General features: G+C 38.0%; 2 protein-coding genes and 2 long non-coding RNA genes across 5 annotated transcripts; 2 read left to right on the top strand and 2 right to left on the bottom strand.

Annotated features, from left to right (window-relative positions):
• The first annotated feature begins 5,293 nt into the window (after window positions 1-5,293).
• On the top strand, window positions 5,294-8,074 carry LOC124326706. Of its 2 annotated transcripts, XR_006915714.1 has the most exons (10): window positions 5,442-5,480; window positions 5,539-6,197; window positions 6,291-6,418; window positions 6,487-6,688; window positions 6,797-7,008; window positions 7,112-7,236; window positions 7,305-7,395; window positions 7,580-7,684; window positions 7,847-7,938; window positions 8,025-8,074. It is a non-coding gene; the product is annotated as an uncharacterized LOC124326706 (long non-coding RNA). The 2 variants fall into 2 exon arrangements; XR_006915713.1 differs by having other exon boundaries at window positions 5,294-6,197.
• A 509-nt stretch (window positions 8,075-8,583) lies between these two features.
• Window positions 8,584-10,115, bottom strand: LOC124326725. The gene is made up of 3 exons (XR_006915743.1): window positions 10,011-10,115; window positions 9,713-9,916; window positions 8,584-9,270 (listed from the first exon to the last, which is right to left on the bottom strand). It is a non-coding gene; the product is annotated as an uncharacterized LOC124326725 (long non-coding RNA).
• Window positions 10,116-10,431: 316 nt separating this feature from the next.
• LOC124326171 lies at window positions 10,432-12,847 on the top strand. Its single transcript, XM_046784852.1, has 4 exons — window positions 10,432-11,779; window positions 11,849-11,890; window positions 11,949-12,103; window positions 12,172-12,847. Exons 1-3 carry the CDS (start codon window positions 10,432-10,434, stop codon window positions 12,056-12,058), a joined length of 1,500 nt encoding a protein of 499 aa, XP_046640808.1. The 3' UTR covers window positions 12,059-12,103; window positions 12,172-12,847.
• Window positions 12,848-12,999: 152 nt separating this feature from the next.
• LOC124326365 (sideroflexin-2-like) lies at window positions 13,000-15,047 on the bottom strand. The gene is made up of 7 exons (XM_046785132.1): window positions 14,518-15,047; window positions 14,275-14,445; window positions 13,868-14,192; window positions 13,731-13,797; window positions 13,566-13,665; window positions 13,446-13,493; window positions 13,000-13,377 (listed from the first exon to the last, which is right to left on the bottom strand). Exons 1-7 carry the CDS (start codon window positions 14,664-14,666, stop codon window positions 13,266-13,268), a joined length of 972 nt encoding a protein of 323 aa, XP_046641088.1. The 5' UTR covers window positions 14,667-15,047; the 3' UTR covers window positions 13,000-13,265.
• Window positions 15,048-16,036: the final 989 nt, after the last annotated feature.

Below are 16,036 nucleotides of genomic sequence, written 5' to 3'. Positions count from 1 at the left end.
TCAGTAACATTGTTCAATCAAGCGGCTTGACTGATTGACGATACAAACGTCGTCCGAAGACGAGTCGCCAATACGACCTATGCTGACTTGTCAGGCGGATAGCTTCGAATTCGGAAACGGAACGCGGATTGGACATTCACATCGAACATCGGAATCACAACGAACTTGGTAACACATTGGATTCAAAGTCCCGACTTAAAGAGTTATCAGACTTCAACCACTTAGACCATCCACATCAGGTTATCCTTGCTTCGCCCTCTGGCGGATTTCGGGCAAAGTAATTTTGATCTACCGGGGAATCGAACTCGGGTCACGAAATGACATGTACTCATGAACATCAAGCGACGTCTTATCCGACACACCTACCCTTCCCCTACATATTATGTTTTAATTTGCATACAAAAATTTCCGACAATACGTAGTTAAATTTTTTGATTTTTAAAATGGGAAGATTTTTTTGTAACTATTATCTCAAATATGTGAGGCATACAACAGATTTCGAAAACTAGTACAGCCATCTGTGCTTCGGTGTTCGAGATTTAAAGGTGCCCATGTTAACCATAATACAACTGCAACTTTGACCAATAACCCTTGGAAAATTTAAATTTTCATCGTGAAATACCTCTATAGATTATAAATTATTAACAATAGCCCCAGGTTCGATAGCGCAATTCTTTCAGACGCAATCGGACGAAGTTGAAACAACCGATATTAAATTGTCTTGAAATACTTGATCGAGTGGAACTAAAAGCAATTCTTCCCGAAAGCCTTTGCCTGTTGTTATCATCCCCTTCTCTAAAGTCTAAAAGTATAAGTTCTTGTGACACCCTTACTGATGATGTGTTACAAGAGGCCGCCAATCTCCATTCGTTCAATAAGCTCGAATCCTTTGATTTGAGTGAATGTAATTTTGTGACTATCAAAATTTTGAATCTGTTGATGAAAGCGACTAAACCTCTTGAATGGATTTGTTTAACATGGAAACAGAGGGAGCCGAAGGGTTTTTAAAAAATTCTTTGTCGTTGGGAAAAGCAAATAGCAAAGAACCACTGGAATGTCAGGTTGTCGGTTGACTATTTCGAAGAAGTATCTGATGTCGAAAGTGAAGATGAAGAAATAACCGATAGCGATGAAGAAATATCTGATAGCGATAGCGAAGATTCCCCAGCTGAAGATAGTGAAGAATCTTCATTCACCGATGGTAACGAAGAATTACTTATCATTGATGGGTAATTACAATAATGGCAGTATCTCTTTTGGTTTCTGACTTCTATCGGATGATGGTAATAAAAAAGTTGACCGTGAAAAATAAAAACATCAAACTATAACACTAAAGTTCTAATTTTTATCAACAAGAGCGTATATAATAGCAAATTTGCTAGAAAAGTGGGGAAAAAATTGCTTAATTCAAATCCACCTTGAAAATGTACGGCAGCAAACTCAAATAGCCTACGTTGGATGCCTACCTGACTGAAAAAGCTGATTATTTTCCAGACTGACCAGGAAAATGAAATCCCAATCACTGGAAAATACGTCGCGTTATTAAAATGGTAATTTAATCTGAGATAGTACGGTCAAAGGGAATGATGCGGAATGATGCGAAAATGACTTACGACTCGATAAGAGCATTCAGTGGATGGACGATGCCTGATATCGCTATCATTCGGGTGCTTTTCAACTTTGAAGGACTAGCAAATAGTGGGAAAAATAGATATAATTAATACTGCGTCCTACCATAAAGCCTTTGAAATACCGTCGAGCAGGCACCTTCTCCTGTTGAGAGCTCCGCACACACAGAAAAGTTGACATCAGGTGAATTAAATGGAGCAAGGTCGTACTCGGTGATTACGCTCAGCACACTCACAAAAGTGTACACGAAGAGAGGGGGAAAGATGAAGTTGCCACTTTCGATCCCTGGTCGTCGCACTCCGCAGTGTAGAAGACGCGTTACGCCAACTGAAGGACAAAATGGTAATTATTGTGAATGCCACTTCACCTCTTAAATTTTAACTGATTTACAATGCAAAAACATGAAGTTGAAATACATTCTACAAACCGGGACGATCCATTTCACCTGGGAACTGTCTGTTGCTGTCGACTCTCGTCGAATGCCAGAAGCCATCTTGAAAGTAACGCGCAAACAGCAACATTGCCATTTTCAGTCTTGCATTTAAAAACGTCCGCATCTGGCGTCTCTGCCAGCTGCCAACAAAGAAACGAACTGTGAATACAAAATGTTTAGCATAAGTGCTTAGTAGCATAAGTGCTTAGGAGACTGCATTAATAGTTTATTACATCCTTCGTTTGCGAACAAGAAGGCGTTTACTCAATGCCCTAGTTTCGTGATGAACTACTAAGACTTTATCACAAACCATCTTCTGATTCTATATGATATCTGTACGCCATTCAGATAACGCTCTTCGCAACAAAGTGCCCTGTAGGATGTCAAATTATTAAATTAATTGTCTTCAACTTAACAAGAAACACTTGCCTCAAGGATTAGGTAGGCCTACTTGGCTCGAAGAGTAAAGTGCATTTCTTTTTTGCTGAGATAAAAACAACACATTTTTTGTCATTTGCTGTTCTTTCTAAACTTGGAACCAGAGGAATATCTATTCAAATAAACAGTTAAACATGATAGAATCAACATTTAGTATACAGGTGTCATAATAAATCTCTGGATTGATTGTTGCAGCCAAATAAAGTTAATATTATTTGCATGCAATTGCAAGACCTGTACCGTTAATACAGCTATTAGCTACAATATTCATGGGATTTAAAATTTTGTTTACCAAATATGGAAAAAAAAGAAGCAAGAAAGATTTCAGTAGGTAAAGTGAACATTGATAAGGAATAAAGGAACATTAATACTTTTAGACATACTTTTATTCCTTTCGACTTTAGAGCTGTTGACTTCCACACCCTGTTTTGAAATGGTGTTGAATGATGAATCACCCAAAGCTTTTAGACTAATGAGAGAAAGGATTATAGTTAAGAGATCGTTTATTATATTTTACAGTTAATTACCTATTCATTACCGGATTTATGTTAAGAGGATGTTTCATGTTTACTATATTTACTTAGTTATGGTCTTATGGACTTAAATTCTTCGTCGAACTCGAACGACGGCTATTAGCGTCTGCTTACAAAACAACTTGCCTTTTGAATAATCCAATATTGATGAAAATCAAGTAATAAATACCAAAAAAAGCAATTCACATTTTTTTAAATGTTTTTTAAAGAAAAATGTACATTTTATTCGAGTATTAACGAGTTTATATTGAAACATTGAAATACATATCATCTCGGTTTTATGTTGAACAGAGTCGCGTAGGAGAGTTGAATAAGGCGTTGATATCATCAAGCGGCGTGCCATGGGACCCGCGTTCGACTCTCCTTATGTGCCACACTGTTTCTGAAAAAAACAAAAAAATATCAAAGCAACTACTCCCAAAAAACGAAATTTCTGATAATCACACCAGAGCTCTCTCAATTGGAGATTAATACCTAGTCGCGTGTCGTTATCTTCAATCTGATTCTATTAAATAGGAGGTAATGCTGTAAGGCTGAAGCTGTACTGATTGTGGTAAAATATGTCCATTGGATGTAACAATCTTACACTTTGACACCCAGGTGGGAAAGCTCGGATAGAGACTATCAATCAAGTAAATTTTTTGTTAATTTACATGTTAATAGTCTTCAATGAGGAAATCTTTTTAAGTTGGTAATTTTTTAATGTTAACTTTTCGTACAAATCTGCCTGCCTTCATGAAGGCCATTCTCGTTCAAGATTTTCTTTCTTCTATAGAGAATTATTAATAAGTGAAAGGAAATATGGCATGTTTTATAATAATCAAAAAAATATTATGCCAATGCCCTTTAAAAGTCGACCCTCCACCAGATTTCATTTACCACTATTGTATATCAAAATTATGATCAAAATTCATATTTTTACAAGTGTACAGCTGGACAAAACGATGAACTAAAAATATTAATAGTTCAAAATGTTCCTTATAAGTATAGCCCCGTAGCACATTTACAAACCATTAAATTTGTGGAGACGATGTGAAGTTGTCCGGACAGCGGATCGAGACTCTCCCGAGGCTGAACTAGTTAAAACATTTTTTTTAAAGCTAACCCGTCCAGTCAATTGAATTTCTAAAAATTTCCATCTAGTTAAATGGGTGTGATTTTTCACACGGATTTACAATTTTTGTTTGCCGTCTGAATTACGGTAAATTTTTACCCTTTAAAAGTCGACCATCTACCAGATTTCATTTACCACTATTGTATATCCAAATGATGATCAAAATTCATATTTTTACAAGTGTACAGCTGGACAAAACGATGAACTAAAAATATTAATAGTTCAAAATGTTCCTTATAAGTATAGCCCCGTAGCACATTTACAAACCATTAAATTTGTGGAGACGATGTGAAGTTGTCCGGACAGCGGATCGAGACTCTCCCGAGGCTGAACTAGTTAAAACATTTTTTTTTTAAGCTAACCCGTCCAGTCAATTGAATTTCTAAAAATTTCCATCTAGTTTAATGGGTGTGATTTTTCATACGGATTTACAATTTTTGTTTGCCGTCTGAATTACGCTAAATTGTTACCCTTTAAAAGTCGACCATCTACCAGATATCATTTACCACTATTGTATATCCAAATGATGATCAAAATTCATATTTTTACAAGTGTACAGCTGGACAAAACGATGAACTAAAAATATTAATAGTTCAAAATGTTCCTTATAAGTATAGCCCCGTAGCACATTTACAAACCATTAAATTTGTGGAGACGATGTGAAGTTGTCCGGACTGCGGATCGAGACTCTCCCGAGGCTGAACTAGTTAAAACATTTTTTTTAAAGCTAACCCGTCCAGTCAATTGAATTTCTAAAAATTTCCATCTAGTTTAGTGGGTGTGATTTTTCACACGGATTTACAATTTTTGTTTGCCGTCTGAATTACGGTAAATTTTTACCCTTTAAAAGTCGACCATCTACCAGATTTCATTTACCACTATTGTATATCCAAATGATGATCAAAATTCATATTTTTACAAGTGTACAGCTGGACAAAACGATGAACTAAAAATATTAATAGTTCAAAATGTTCCTTATAAGTATAGCCCCGTAGCACATTTACAAACCATTAAATTTGTGGAGACGATGTGAAGTTGTCCGGACAGCGGATCGAGACTCTCCCGAGGCTGAACTAGATAAAACATTTTTTTTAAAGCTAACCCGTCCAGTCAATTGAATTTCTAAAAATTTCCATCTAGTTTAGTGGGTGTGATTTTTCATACGGATTTACAATTTTTGTCTGCCATCTGAACCAGATCGGATTGTTGATGTTTTTTGGAATGTTCGATTTTTTTCGGTTTTCCGCTAGATGCCGTCAAATTAGCTTAGCCTGTAATGGCGACTGTTGTTGTTGTGAAAATTGCTCGTTCTCGTTTTTTTGTGTTTTCATAGGTAAATGTGATACCACGGTGATACAATGTACACATTGTTATTTCGCCTTAAAAATTAGATTCCATTGGCATGTAGAAGGTTGCCGAGCATGGGAAAGCGTTACATTTCTTATGATTTTTCTGTTGCAAAACGGTGCATGCACAACTACAATGGAGCTGGGTGTCAAAGTACAAGCTATTCACCGGCCTTTTAACACGACTAGTATGATTCCAGCTACCGATCGCGCCGTATTTCACCGATGCCCAGTAGCAGTAGCGTTACAATCAAGCATTTTACGACTGATTTCTGTAGTGACGTTGGCACGTTGTTCATCAGTTCAAGGCAAGTGGCTACCACTAAAGTCATCTCATCAAGCACTGATGCCTTACTCACGTCTGATCCTTCTATATGTGGCAGACTTTGTTCTCAGTTCTCAACTTGGTGTCATCTGTAAATTACAATCACATAAGTTTGAAGTGCATCAAAACAAGACAAAAGTTTTTTAACTTGAAAGTGAAATCAAAGTAAAAGCTGAAATGCTTAAAAATGCACCAAAATTCCCCTAACATTGCTGGAGAGCAGCCTTGTCTATTATCTGAAACCAAGTCTGCAACGTTAACTGTACTCGGCTGTTTCCTATTTTGTTTTTTATGTTTTTTATGATGTAGTTAAACATAAACATCTCACCTCTAACTGTCCAGTTCAGAATTCAGGAGGCCTAACAGACCATTCAAACAGGTAAAGGCAGTGCTAAAAAAAATTATGTAGCCTCCTTTTTTAAAAACACGTTTTCTGCTTAATTGGGTTTGCTAATCAAAAAACTTTTTGTAGGATAATGAATGTTTCAAAGAAGAGAAATATAAGAAAGGAACATACTTCTATTTTAGAGCCATGTAACTTGATCTTTCTGATGCCATATTCCCTGCTAATTGGGTGATTGCTTTGATTAAAGTAAAAAGGTGAGTTAATTTATTTTATCTGTCTAAGATTTTTTATTGTTATCTGCCAAATGTATTTTCTTTTTCAGATTTGTAGAGGCCGAAGAAGAATGTAACCCATCTTTAAAGCTTGATCCAACCTTATTTGTGAAAGCATATCATCGTCGTCGCGGCATAGCCCGATCCCATAAAAGATGCAACAAGTACTTGATGAATTTGAGAAAGTATTAAGTATCGAGCCACATAACAAAGCTGCGCTGCAAGAATTTAAACGTCCCTCAAAACTCGAGAGTAAGGATTCTTCAAATTCGCGATTTTGGCCAAATTCTGGTTTTTGCTAAAAAAAACAGGCCATTTCGTTTCGACCCTAAATTTTACCCTTATCAAATTTGATTTCAGCTTACTAGTTGGAAGAGATACCGCTTACTTCCGGTGTAGTTCCGGTACAAGGAATTGACTATCGAATGTGTGACACTCACACTAGATGGTGACCGGTGAGATGTCTTTTCTTGTCATGGCGTCATGCGAAAGATGTCGAAAATTAAGTTTGCTTTTGTGCCGGACGTTATTTTGTTTTTCGGGAGAAATCAAGCATCAAAATGATATGTATTGTAAGTTAATCTGTAACTATATAGTCTAACCACCATGTTTTACCTACACCCATCTCAATATCCTACACTATGTGTGCAATAACTTAACTGTTGTCTCATACAGGTCCAGGTTAAACCATAGTCTATGGTTTTACATATGGATTAACTTTATCCTGGGCATTCAACCTCAAGTTGCTGAATATTTCTTATTAAACTTCATCTTTATATCCTGAAACTTGCTTGCTACTGGTAAGAAAAAATTTTATTTTATTTCTCTTCACACCAAGTTATTTGTTCTTTCGCTTCTTTGTAAGCAGTGATCGAGTAGTGAAATTCTATCCTGGCTGCCATTCTCTGTTTCAACCTCCCCGTAGGAAGCACACAACATAGTTCCCATGGCAGATAAAGGTAAATGTGTACTACTATGTTAGTTATTGCTGAAACATAATTGAAAGCATTTGCTTTTATAGTTAATTTTCAGCAAAGAAGTTATAATAATCATGCTGCCTTATATTTAAGTTTTACGTGGATTTGATAGAACTTGTCATCTTAATGTAATAATTTTTAACAATCTTTTGATTTGTTGTAATAGATAATTTGCCTCTCAGAAAAAATGCGAGGTATCTGGTCGTCCATCTAAGGAAAATTATCAGGCATTGACGACACGTCCAACGCGGATCATCGTCTATTATTATTGGTATTGTTATGATTGAACCCTTTGCTTCCCTTTAGTTAGCTGTGTTCGATCGATTAACCCATAAGGCTGAATTTGTCGCACCTGCCAGAGACTGTCTTTAATATTTTAATTCTTTATATTCTTGAATGTAACACATTTTAATCAAATCCAATGATTTTCTAGATACGTCATTTTCGAGCTCATTTTCTCAGCTGCAAAAATCGTCTTTTTATCTGCTATTCTCTTGCTGTGAACGTTCGTTGGCGTAACTAAACGTAAGTTCCTTTACAAGTTCCTTACAGTTGAGTTAAATACATGTACTGTATTTTTATCGATCCTTTAATTTTTGTCTCCGATGTAGAGTTCGGGAACAAAAGGAGTGGAACAACCGAACAGGAAAGGACTTGGCGGCGCGATGATCGAAAACCATCAACCCATCTCACGTGGATCATCTACTTTTGGTATTGTTTTTTATGTTAGTTAACCCGTTGGCTGCCACGTCTTTGTTCTCCCTTGTGTTAGCTCCTTAGCACGGGCCCGCGCTGTTCGGTCTCGTGGTTTTCATGCCGCGGGGTCGGAAAGTCGCACCAGCCCAAAATTCGCCGCAAGGCGCCTGTTAGGCAATGCACCATAGGGACTTCCCCCTTGTCGATACGGTGATGGATTCTAGAGGTTGTGCATTCCATCTTCTCCTGTCACCGTGTCAGCCCGGACTTGTCAGCAATGGCAAGTCCCACCTTGGTCATGGATCCTTCAGACATGGCGCGTAGAGTAGTAGAAGAACAATCTACGGGTTGTATGGCGTGGCAGCCAACGGGTTAATTTAAGTGTATGTTGGTATGTATGTATTTGTGTTGTAAAAAGAGGAGGAATTGTGGGTGGAGGTGGGACAATAAAAGCAATTCCAAACTAATTTAATATACTTATATACATTCAATTTATTTATCATTACTTACAATAATCGCCGCAAAATCGAATTCAATCAGACAAATGTGAATTTCAATACTATTAATATTAGTTTGAAATAATTTTACTATTTATGCAGAAAAAATATATAACATGCTAGATATATTAGACAGTGTACCCAAGACCAGAAAATCTGTTCAACTGCAAAAACAAATTTCAAACAACAAATATTCTCCTTATACTAATGATGCTGCAAACATTAAACCCCTTTTTAAAACCCATTTTCTTTCACAATTTAATTTTATTCAACATAGTCAGCTTTTCAATACTTCAAGAAATTTAAAACAGCATTTCCAGAGAGGGGCCTGTTGTTCTCAACCATGATATTAACATTTAGGTTTTTTTTGGCCAGAAAACAATTTAAACCAGCAGTTGTCGATTGAATCACTCCTTATCTTGTAAGATCAGGTTGCATCAATCATCATACTATATGGACGAACAAGTCCACAACAGCCAATACATTTCAAGTAAACACCACAGGATGCATGAAATAGCTCCCCTTGACATCACACCGGCACTACACGCTGCATGCAACAGTTCCATTGGACATCACACCAGCACCACAGACTGCATGCAACAGCTAACACCACCATTCATCAGCTGGCTGCAACAAAATCAAAGCCTGTTCTAATCTCGAAACCCTGTAATAAGTGGATAAAAGTTACATTTTAATGAGGCATTTATACCAGATAGTACAAAGCATTATTAGCAGATGAGAACTAAATGAGATTGCATTGCCATTTAGTGGCATGTTGAGATAGAATAACTTACAAGAAAAAGCCAAAGGAAATTCTATCACAAATCTTAATTTGGTGAAATTAAATGTTAAACCTTAACAGATCCAACATCTTCAATTATTAACTGAAGGCAAACCACAGCTCACGACAAGCAGAATTTTCGAAAAATCACACTGCCTTATCTTGGAAAGATCTAAGCATCTAGTCAAAATTCTCTTAGCTATCCTCTACCCCTCTAAATATTTGGCGTTCACCTTAAGATTTCACATTAACTGGCACCTAAATAATAAACTTCGGTTTTTACATTTTAATTGATTTACAAAGAAAAAACACGAAGTTGAAATACATTCTACAAACCGGACGATCCATTTCACCTGCGAAATGTGCGAACTGTCAGTTGCTGTCGACTCTCATCGAATGCCAGCAGCCATCTTGAAAGTAACGTACAACATTGCCATTTTCAGTTTTGCATTTAAAAACGTTCGCATCTGGCATCTCTGCCAAGCCTGCAAAGAGCCAAAGCGGCAAAAGTCCGACTGCGAAGTGCGAACTGTGAATACAAAATGTTTATCTTAACGACTAATTTTTTTAAAGTGGTTAAAACAAAATTGTATGTGGAATCTTGAATAAAGAAAAAGCCGTACCAGATCCGAAAGGAAGGAGACTGCATTAATAGTTTATTACATCCTTCGTTTGCGAACAAGAAGACTCAATGCCCTAGTTTCGTGATGAACTGCGAAGACTAAACTGTAATTTGAGAAGATAACAGGGATTCCCAGAAAAAAAAAACGCACTGATAAATAAATCAAACGCTTCTTTACGTCCACTCGATTAAATTGAAAACTTTCGAAATGCAAACACACTTCAAAGAAGTCAGCAAGTCTATAAAAATCAAGTGTTGTCGAGTCTGGGCTGCGCCAGACATTGAAAACGATGAAACATTTTGAGATCAACTTAGTATCGTGTAAGCGTGACGATTGCAGCAACTGCTCGCTGCACCCTTGTTCCGTTTGATCGTACCATTTCTTTAATTTAACAAAGACAAAAGTGTCGTAATTTAGCGTCATGGCGACTTGCAATATCTCAATGAAAAGTCTCGTCCTATTCGCATCGCAATTATTGGCGACTGTTTGTGGTCAAGATTCTCCTTCTACCTGGGCCAAACTGCAAATTTCGCCCAACGAACTTTGTTCTATGCCGTTCGGTAGTTTTCGCGTCAACATTTACGAGCACGCCGACAATAGCAAGTTGAGTACACTTCCCGTCCGTTACAAGTATTTCTACACTCCGATCGCCCTGCTGGATCACACAAGCGCCACCAGTTCCTTCAACAACGTCACAAAACAACCGGAAATCCGATTCCGTATTGAAATGTGGAACGATAAGGTCGAAAGTGAAGTGGTTAAATATCTGGGCAAAGTCATCGGTCAACCAGTTCACGATCACCAGGTACAAGTTATTCCACTGGAGAAAGTAGTTCTGGTCAACACGATACCTTCAACTGCTTTCTCCCTCGGCAATAATTGGCTTCCCTATCAGCTGCACAAATTCCTTCAATTTTCTCTGTCGTGTTCTACGCAAAACGATTGCGATCAACTGGCGCTCGACATGCGCTCTAACCCGGAACAGTTCGACCATTTAAAACTTTTGTTTAGCTTATCTTCACAGACGTCACAAACAAAGGAAACCACTATTCGCATCGACAATGTCGTTTCGGGACAAATGGTCAGCAATCTCTTGCAACGATTTGGCCAAACAGACGAGATTCTACTAACGACTAACGATGAGAAGCGACTATTGACAGAAACAACAACCAACATCCTCGTAGAAACGTTCGACGATTCAGACGTTGTTTCTCCAAATTCGGAATCGCAGATCTACAACATGTTAAGGAACTTGCTTTTCTCTAATAAGACGGTCGTCAAAGAGCAGAGCGAAAAGATGTGGGATACGGTTTTCTGGAATGAGGAAAATTACCGACCGGACAAGGCAGCAAAAACATTAAACGAAGTCTACAAGAAGTTGGACGTGGAATCAAAGAAGAAACTGTCGGAATTTTATAAAAATATCAAAAAGATGGACGGCCAAGAAAATGTTTTGTTCGATATTGTTTCAGCGAAGGTACCGGTGACAACAGATTTTGCCAAACACGGATCTACTTCCAAGGACGATATTGATAAATTTTACCAAATGAGTAAAGGCCATGTTGAATGGGATGGAGATAAATTCGTTCCCAAACCGTTAGCTCTCAGCAAAATTAATCTTACACAATTGCGTGAAAGGCATTTGTTAAAAGATCGTAAAGTGATCGTTCGTTACTCGATCGCTGTCTTGTCCATCCCCATTAATTTTATACAATACCGTGGATTGACTGTCACTGACGAATGGCGAAATTTGAAGGACGAGTTAAAAGGTATTTTGCTGCTATTATATTACGCGTAACGTAAAATTTCCAATTTCCGACGACTTCTTTTTTTGAAAGAAACAAGGACCACTCTTTCGAATTTGAAAAAGGACTTCAATGGTAGGAACAATGGACTTTTCCTGATTTCTAAATTTTACTGATAAATATTACTGGACAGAGAGAACAAATGCCATCGAGGATATTGGTAGGATCCCAATGTCCTGCGCTGATCTCCGTCAAATTGGACATAAAAAAATGGACTCTTTTCGATTATGGGGAAAAAAATGATGGAAACTGTCCACTGCAATTTTTCGAAGCAATCTAACGAGGAAGGTATTGCTAGAAAAAATATAAATATAAATTAAAGCTGCTTGAATCGGCATGTGTGTACACAATAATAGGTTTTCAGAAATGGATTGGTTACGTTGACGTCAAATCTACTCCCGTTTACTTTCATGCGCAGAAGACTTCAAGTTACGCAAGAATCAACACCGCAATCCCGTTTGAAGAAGCAAGGATCAATGTGGGGAATGCCATGAACCTTCCGACAGGAATATTCGTAGCTCCAAGACCTGGGAAATATTACTTTGGATATTCGGGAATTAGTGAAAGCAATGAGGGACGAGTATTGTTACAAATGAAGACTGATACCGAAGATTGGTTTACAATAGGACAGGGGTACAGTGCAACTACTTTTGAAACCTTTTCGCTTCAGTCTACTTTGCAGCTTCTTAAAGGTGATCAAATAAGGATGTTCCTATTGCGCGGATCTGTTCACGATAATGCAGCCCATTACACTAACTTCGTTGGAGGGCTTGTCGAGGAAAATGTCTTTGAGTAGAATCATTTGAGTTGATTTTACTTAAAGATTTCTTATACAGCGATGCTGAAAACTTTTGCATGCATTTCTGTTTGAAAATCTGTTTTCTTAAGATAAAACTGCTTGTAAGATGAAATTCTTAACATCAAGTTGATTTGAAATTAGAAGCTATCCTATGAATCACTTTAACTCCTTTATATGTACACTACCGATGCATTACATATGCAATAAAGAGAAGGTCACTTACTTTGACTTGATCATTGCGTCAGTTTGAGCAGTTTCATGGGCTGGAAATATCCATTTCATACGCTGTCACGTTTCTGCAAGTCACCTACAACCGATTTGTAAGGATTGGAATGCTGGCCTCCTCTACGACACATTCAATTGTAAAGCCAGGGAAAAAGTCCAATTTAGGTTAACGAATCGCCTCAACGGCGGTAACATATATATTGACTAAGACACAGTACAGCTATAAAATCGTAACGACATACCTGTTGGCTTTTAGCTGAATTTAACCTTTGAATTTAAATAACGTCTAACATTTAGAACGGACAACTTAAACTATTGAATAGGATTTTTTGTGCGTTTTTAAGACAGTTAATCCCGATTGTCGATCAGATCATTGATATGTGATTAGCACCCAACTTACAAGCCGTTAAACTACTTTTCAGCTGATCACAAGCCCTTATTGAAATAGACTTTAGAGATTGAGCCTTCGCCAACAGTCTTTTTGAGTTTGTCGTATTGTTCCGGCTCGAATCGGGCCAGCGTTGAGACGTCCAAAGAGCTAAAAAAGAAAAATGAGCCACAATGATTTAGTACTCACGGGCGTGCATAAATCACAAAAATGTGTACCATCTTTGAGGGAAGAGGGCGCAAGCGGCGGGAGTCATGAAGGTGAGACTAGATGGGAAAATAAAATCAATAAGATTAATAAACCGTTATGAGAATGGATTCAATTCGTAATTTATGTACATTGCTCCGCAGGCGACGATCTGAAAAGGCGCATGTAAGAATTTAATTCGTTGCATCCAAGAATAGCTTTCCAATTTTTCCATCACGAGGGGCAGTAAAGCTGTGCAAATATTTCATTCAACGGATTAGATTCGAAATTTATTTGCAATCATTCATCGACTCAACTCATTCCAGGAGCTGCCATAGCGATTCGTGAGATTACAACTTGCGTGATTCCTTTAGCAGCGGCCAGCTAAAATGTTGTTTAGTAAAAAAATGTAATTCACGTAGGTTTCATAAAAGATAAGGCATGAAAAAATTACGCGAGATTCGGTGACAGCGTTTCCATTTTCGTCGTAAACGACGATGCCGTTAATTAATTCCGACTGACGCATCAGTGGGATATTTACGCAATTGGCAGCGGCTACGGCAGCAAATGGAACATAGCGCTGTAGAAGACTTCCGGCTCTCTTTTCCAAGAAGGTCTTGAGACCAAGGGCGGTAACCAACGCGGATGTTGTCGCCGAAACGTATGCCACGCCCAACTGGGTCGACGAGACTTCTGACTTGGCGTTACGGTTGGTGTAATTCACTAGAGCGTTGAAGGATTGGTTGACCCACTGCCAAAACACCACAGCAGGGACAGTCCTGGATTATTATGTATGCCAAAGTGAATCATAAATTCTGCATAGTCTATAAGGCAAGGACAATTTTTTTTTGTTAAAAAAACCTGTAAAACTGCAACATGAAGCCAGTGATGAGCATACCCCCTGGAACTTGGAAAGACATTCTACCGCAGAAATTCTGAAGTTCACCAGAGTCAGGGTGAAAAGCAGATTCGTAGAGCTTCCTTGCATACCAAACTTGTTCAGTTGTAGTTCCTGGTGGTTCTCGATGATTCCTGCAAAATCAAAAAAGTTATTCATTAATAAAAGAGACAAAGTGTTTAATTGAGAGATGTAAAATTAAGTACTTGTATTTCTCGACCAAGGTTTTGGCTTCATAGAGTTGCTCGCTTGAAACTACACAAGATCTTGGATCAGTAACCCAAAAGAAATGCTTCAGCCTTCCTGAAAATGTGCTCTGATCCCACTTGGGTTGGCTAAAATCAATTCGCTGCATCTTTTTGTCCTGTAATGAATCTCCAATCGGCAGCTCACAAGTTTTAAAAAAACGTCGACAAAATCGAACTGGCAAATAATTTCGACTGAACGTCTCTGCATAAACTAATCAACCCCCAAAATCTATTGTTTTCCAGACGGACGTTGAATCCTTCAAAAATCACGTCTCCTATTCAACAACAACCTCATTAAAATGCACTACAGGTGTTCCATCAACTAGTCGAGAGATGACACCGAAATTATAAACAATACAAAAATCTCGAAGCCATCTAGCGCTAATAATCAAAAGTCCTTGATGAGGCAATAAAACGAAAAACAAACGAGCGATAAACACACACGAAAAACACATTTTTAATAAAAATATTGAATGACATGATGGATAGCAAGGTCTTGCCATTCTGACAAACGATCAAGTACGCGATTCCATCATCCGCAAATTCTTTCCTTGTGTATCAAACGATTGAAAAAAACAAAAATAAATGCGGGTCACGGTTTGCATGTATCTCTACGACACACACACAAAAAACAACCAACAAACACACACACCGCTCGCAAAACCGAGTGTATAAATAAACTCGATCCGCAGAAGCGCATATTTAGGTGACGGGGATCGATCTTGGATGCGCTCAAGATCATCATGTCTGTACTGGGCTGGCGGTTAAAAGCGCGCGGAGAGATAGCTGATAGTGAATGAATTTCAAATAAAAAAGTGAAAGTTCTTTGGTGTCAGTCGCGCCACCGTAAACAAATATGCTCAAATAGATTTATCGGACTGATGGTTGACACTGTAAAATGTTGTTTGAAAAATACTTCCGTAATAGGTCCGCCACCAGGTGTGATTTCTTTTTTTTGGTTATCAAGCGGAATGCGGAATAGAAAGGTTAAACATATATCCGGACGGAGAGAGAGAAATATATAAAGTCCTTGGCTGATCGATTTCCCCCCTTTTCTTTTGTACACCGAAAAACTTAATTTATTCACTCACTCAGTCAACCCGTCATTTGAATGTATTCACACTACATCGAGCTCATCCAGTGAGCGCTGGATTTTCTTCTCTCTCCGGAGGCGAATAGAGAGGAACGTACACGAGCCAAAATAGCGTGTGACCACCCAGAGCGAAAAGACTATTTTCATGTAATATTATAGAAAAGATGGTCAGCTTTTTTTTTTCTTTTCAGATTCGTGTGCCAATCTCTTGTGTGTGCGCTGTTGCCGAAAAAGAGGCAATTCATCATCGAGTCACGACCCCCTCCTCCTCTAACAAGAAAAGTGGAAGAGAAGAAGAAAAAAAAAATGCATTACATTACCGCGAGTGTAGGTATATATATGATTACATATTTATGAATGATGAAACACATCTCCAACTAAAAA

This window comes from Daphnia pulicaria, chromosome 2 (genome assembly GCF_021234035.1).
Source record: "Daphnia pulicaria isolate SC F1-1A chromosome 2, SC_F0-13Bv2, whole genome shotgun sequence".
In the NCBI taxonomy this organism is placed as follows: Eukaryota; Metazoa; Arthropoda; class Branchiopoda; order Diplostraca; family Daphniidae; genus Daphnia; species Daphnia pulicaria.
This window is presented reverse-complemented; position numbering and strand designations above follow the sequence as displayed.

What these genes read in the sequence shown, in the direction of transcription:
- LOC124326365 (XM_046785132.1), bottom strand. Translation starts at nt 14,666, where the DNA reads ATGCAGCGAATTGATTTTAGCCAACCCAAGTGGGATCAGAGCACATTT. An exon ending in ACGCTGTCACCGAATCTCGC is followed by an intron (nt 13,798 to 13,867) that starts GTAATTTTTTCA and finishes ACAACATTTTAG; the next exon opens with CTGGCCGCTGCTAAAGGAAT. An exon ending in ATCGTCGCCTGCGGAGCAAT is followed by an intron (nt 13,494 to 13,565) that starts GTACATAAATTA and finishes TTTCCCATCTAG; the next exon opens with TCTCACCTTCATGACTCCCG.
- LOC124326171 (XM_046784852.1), top strand. Translation starts at nt 10,432, where the DNA reads ATGGCGACTTGCAATATCTCAATGAAAAGTCTCGTCCTATTCGCATCG. An exon ending in TTTGAAGGACGAGTTAAAAG is followed by an intron (nt 11,780 to 11,848) that starts GTATTTTGCTGC and finishes TTTTTTTGAAAG; the next exon opens with AAACAAGGACCACTCTTTCG. An exon ending in TTTGAAAAAGGACTTCAATG is followed by an intron (nt 11,891 to 11,948) that starts GTAGGAACAATG and finishes ATTACTGGACAG; the next exon opens with AGAGAACAAATGCCATCGAG.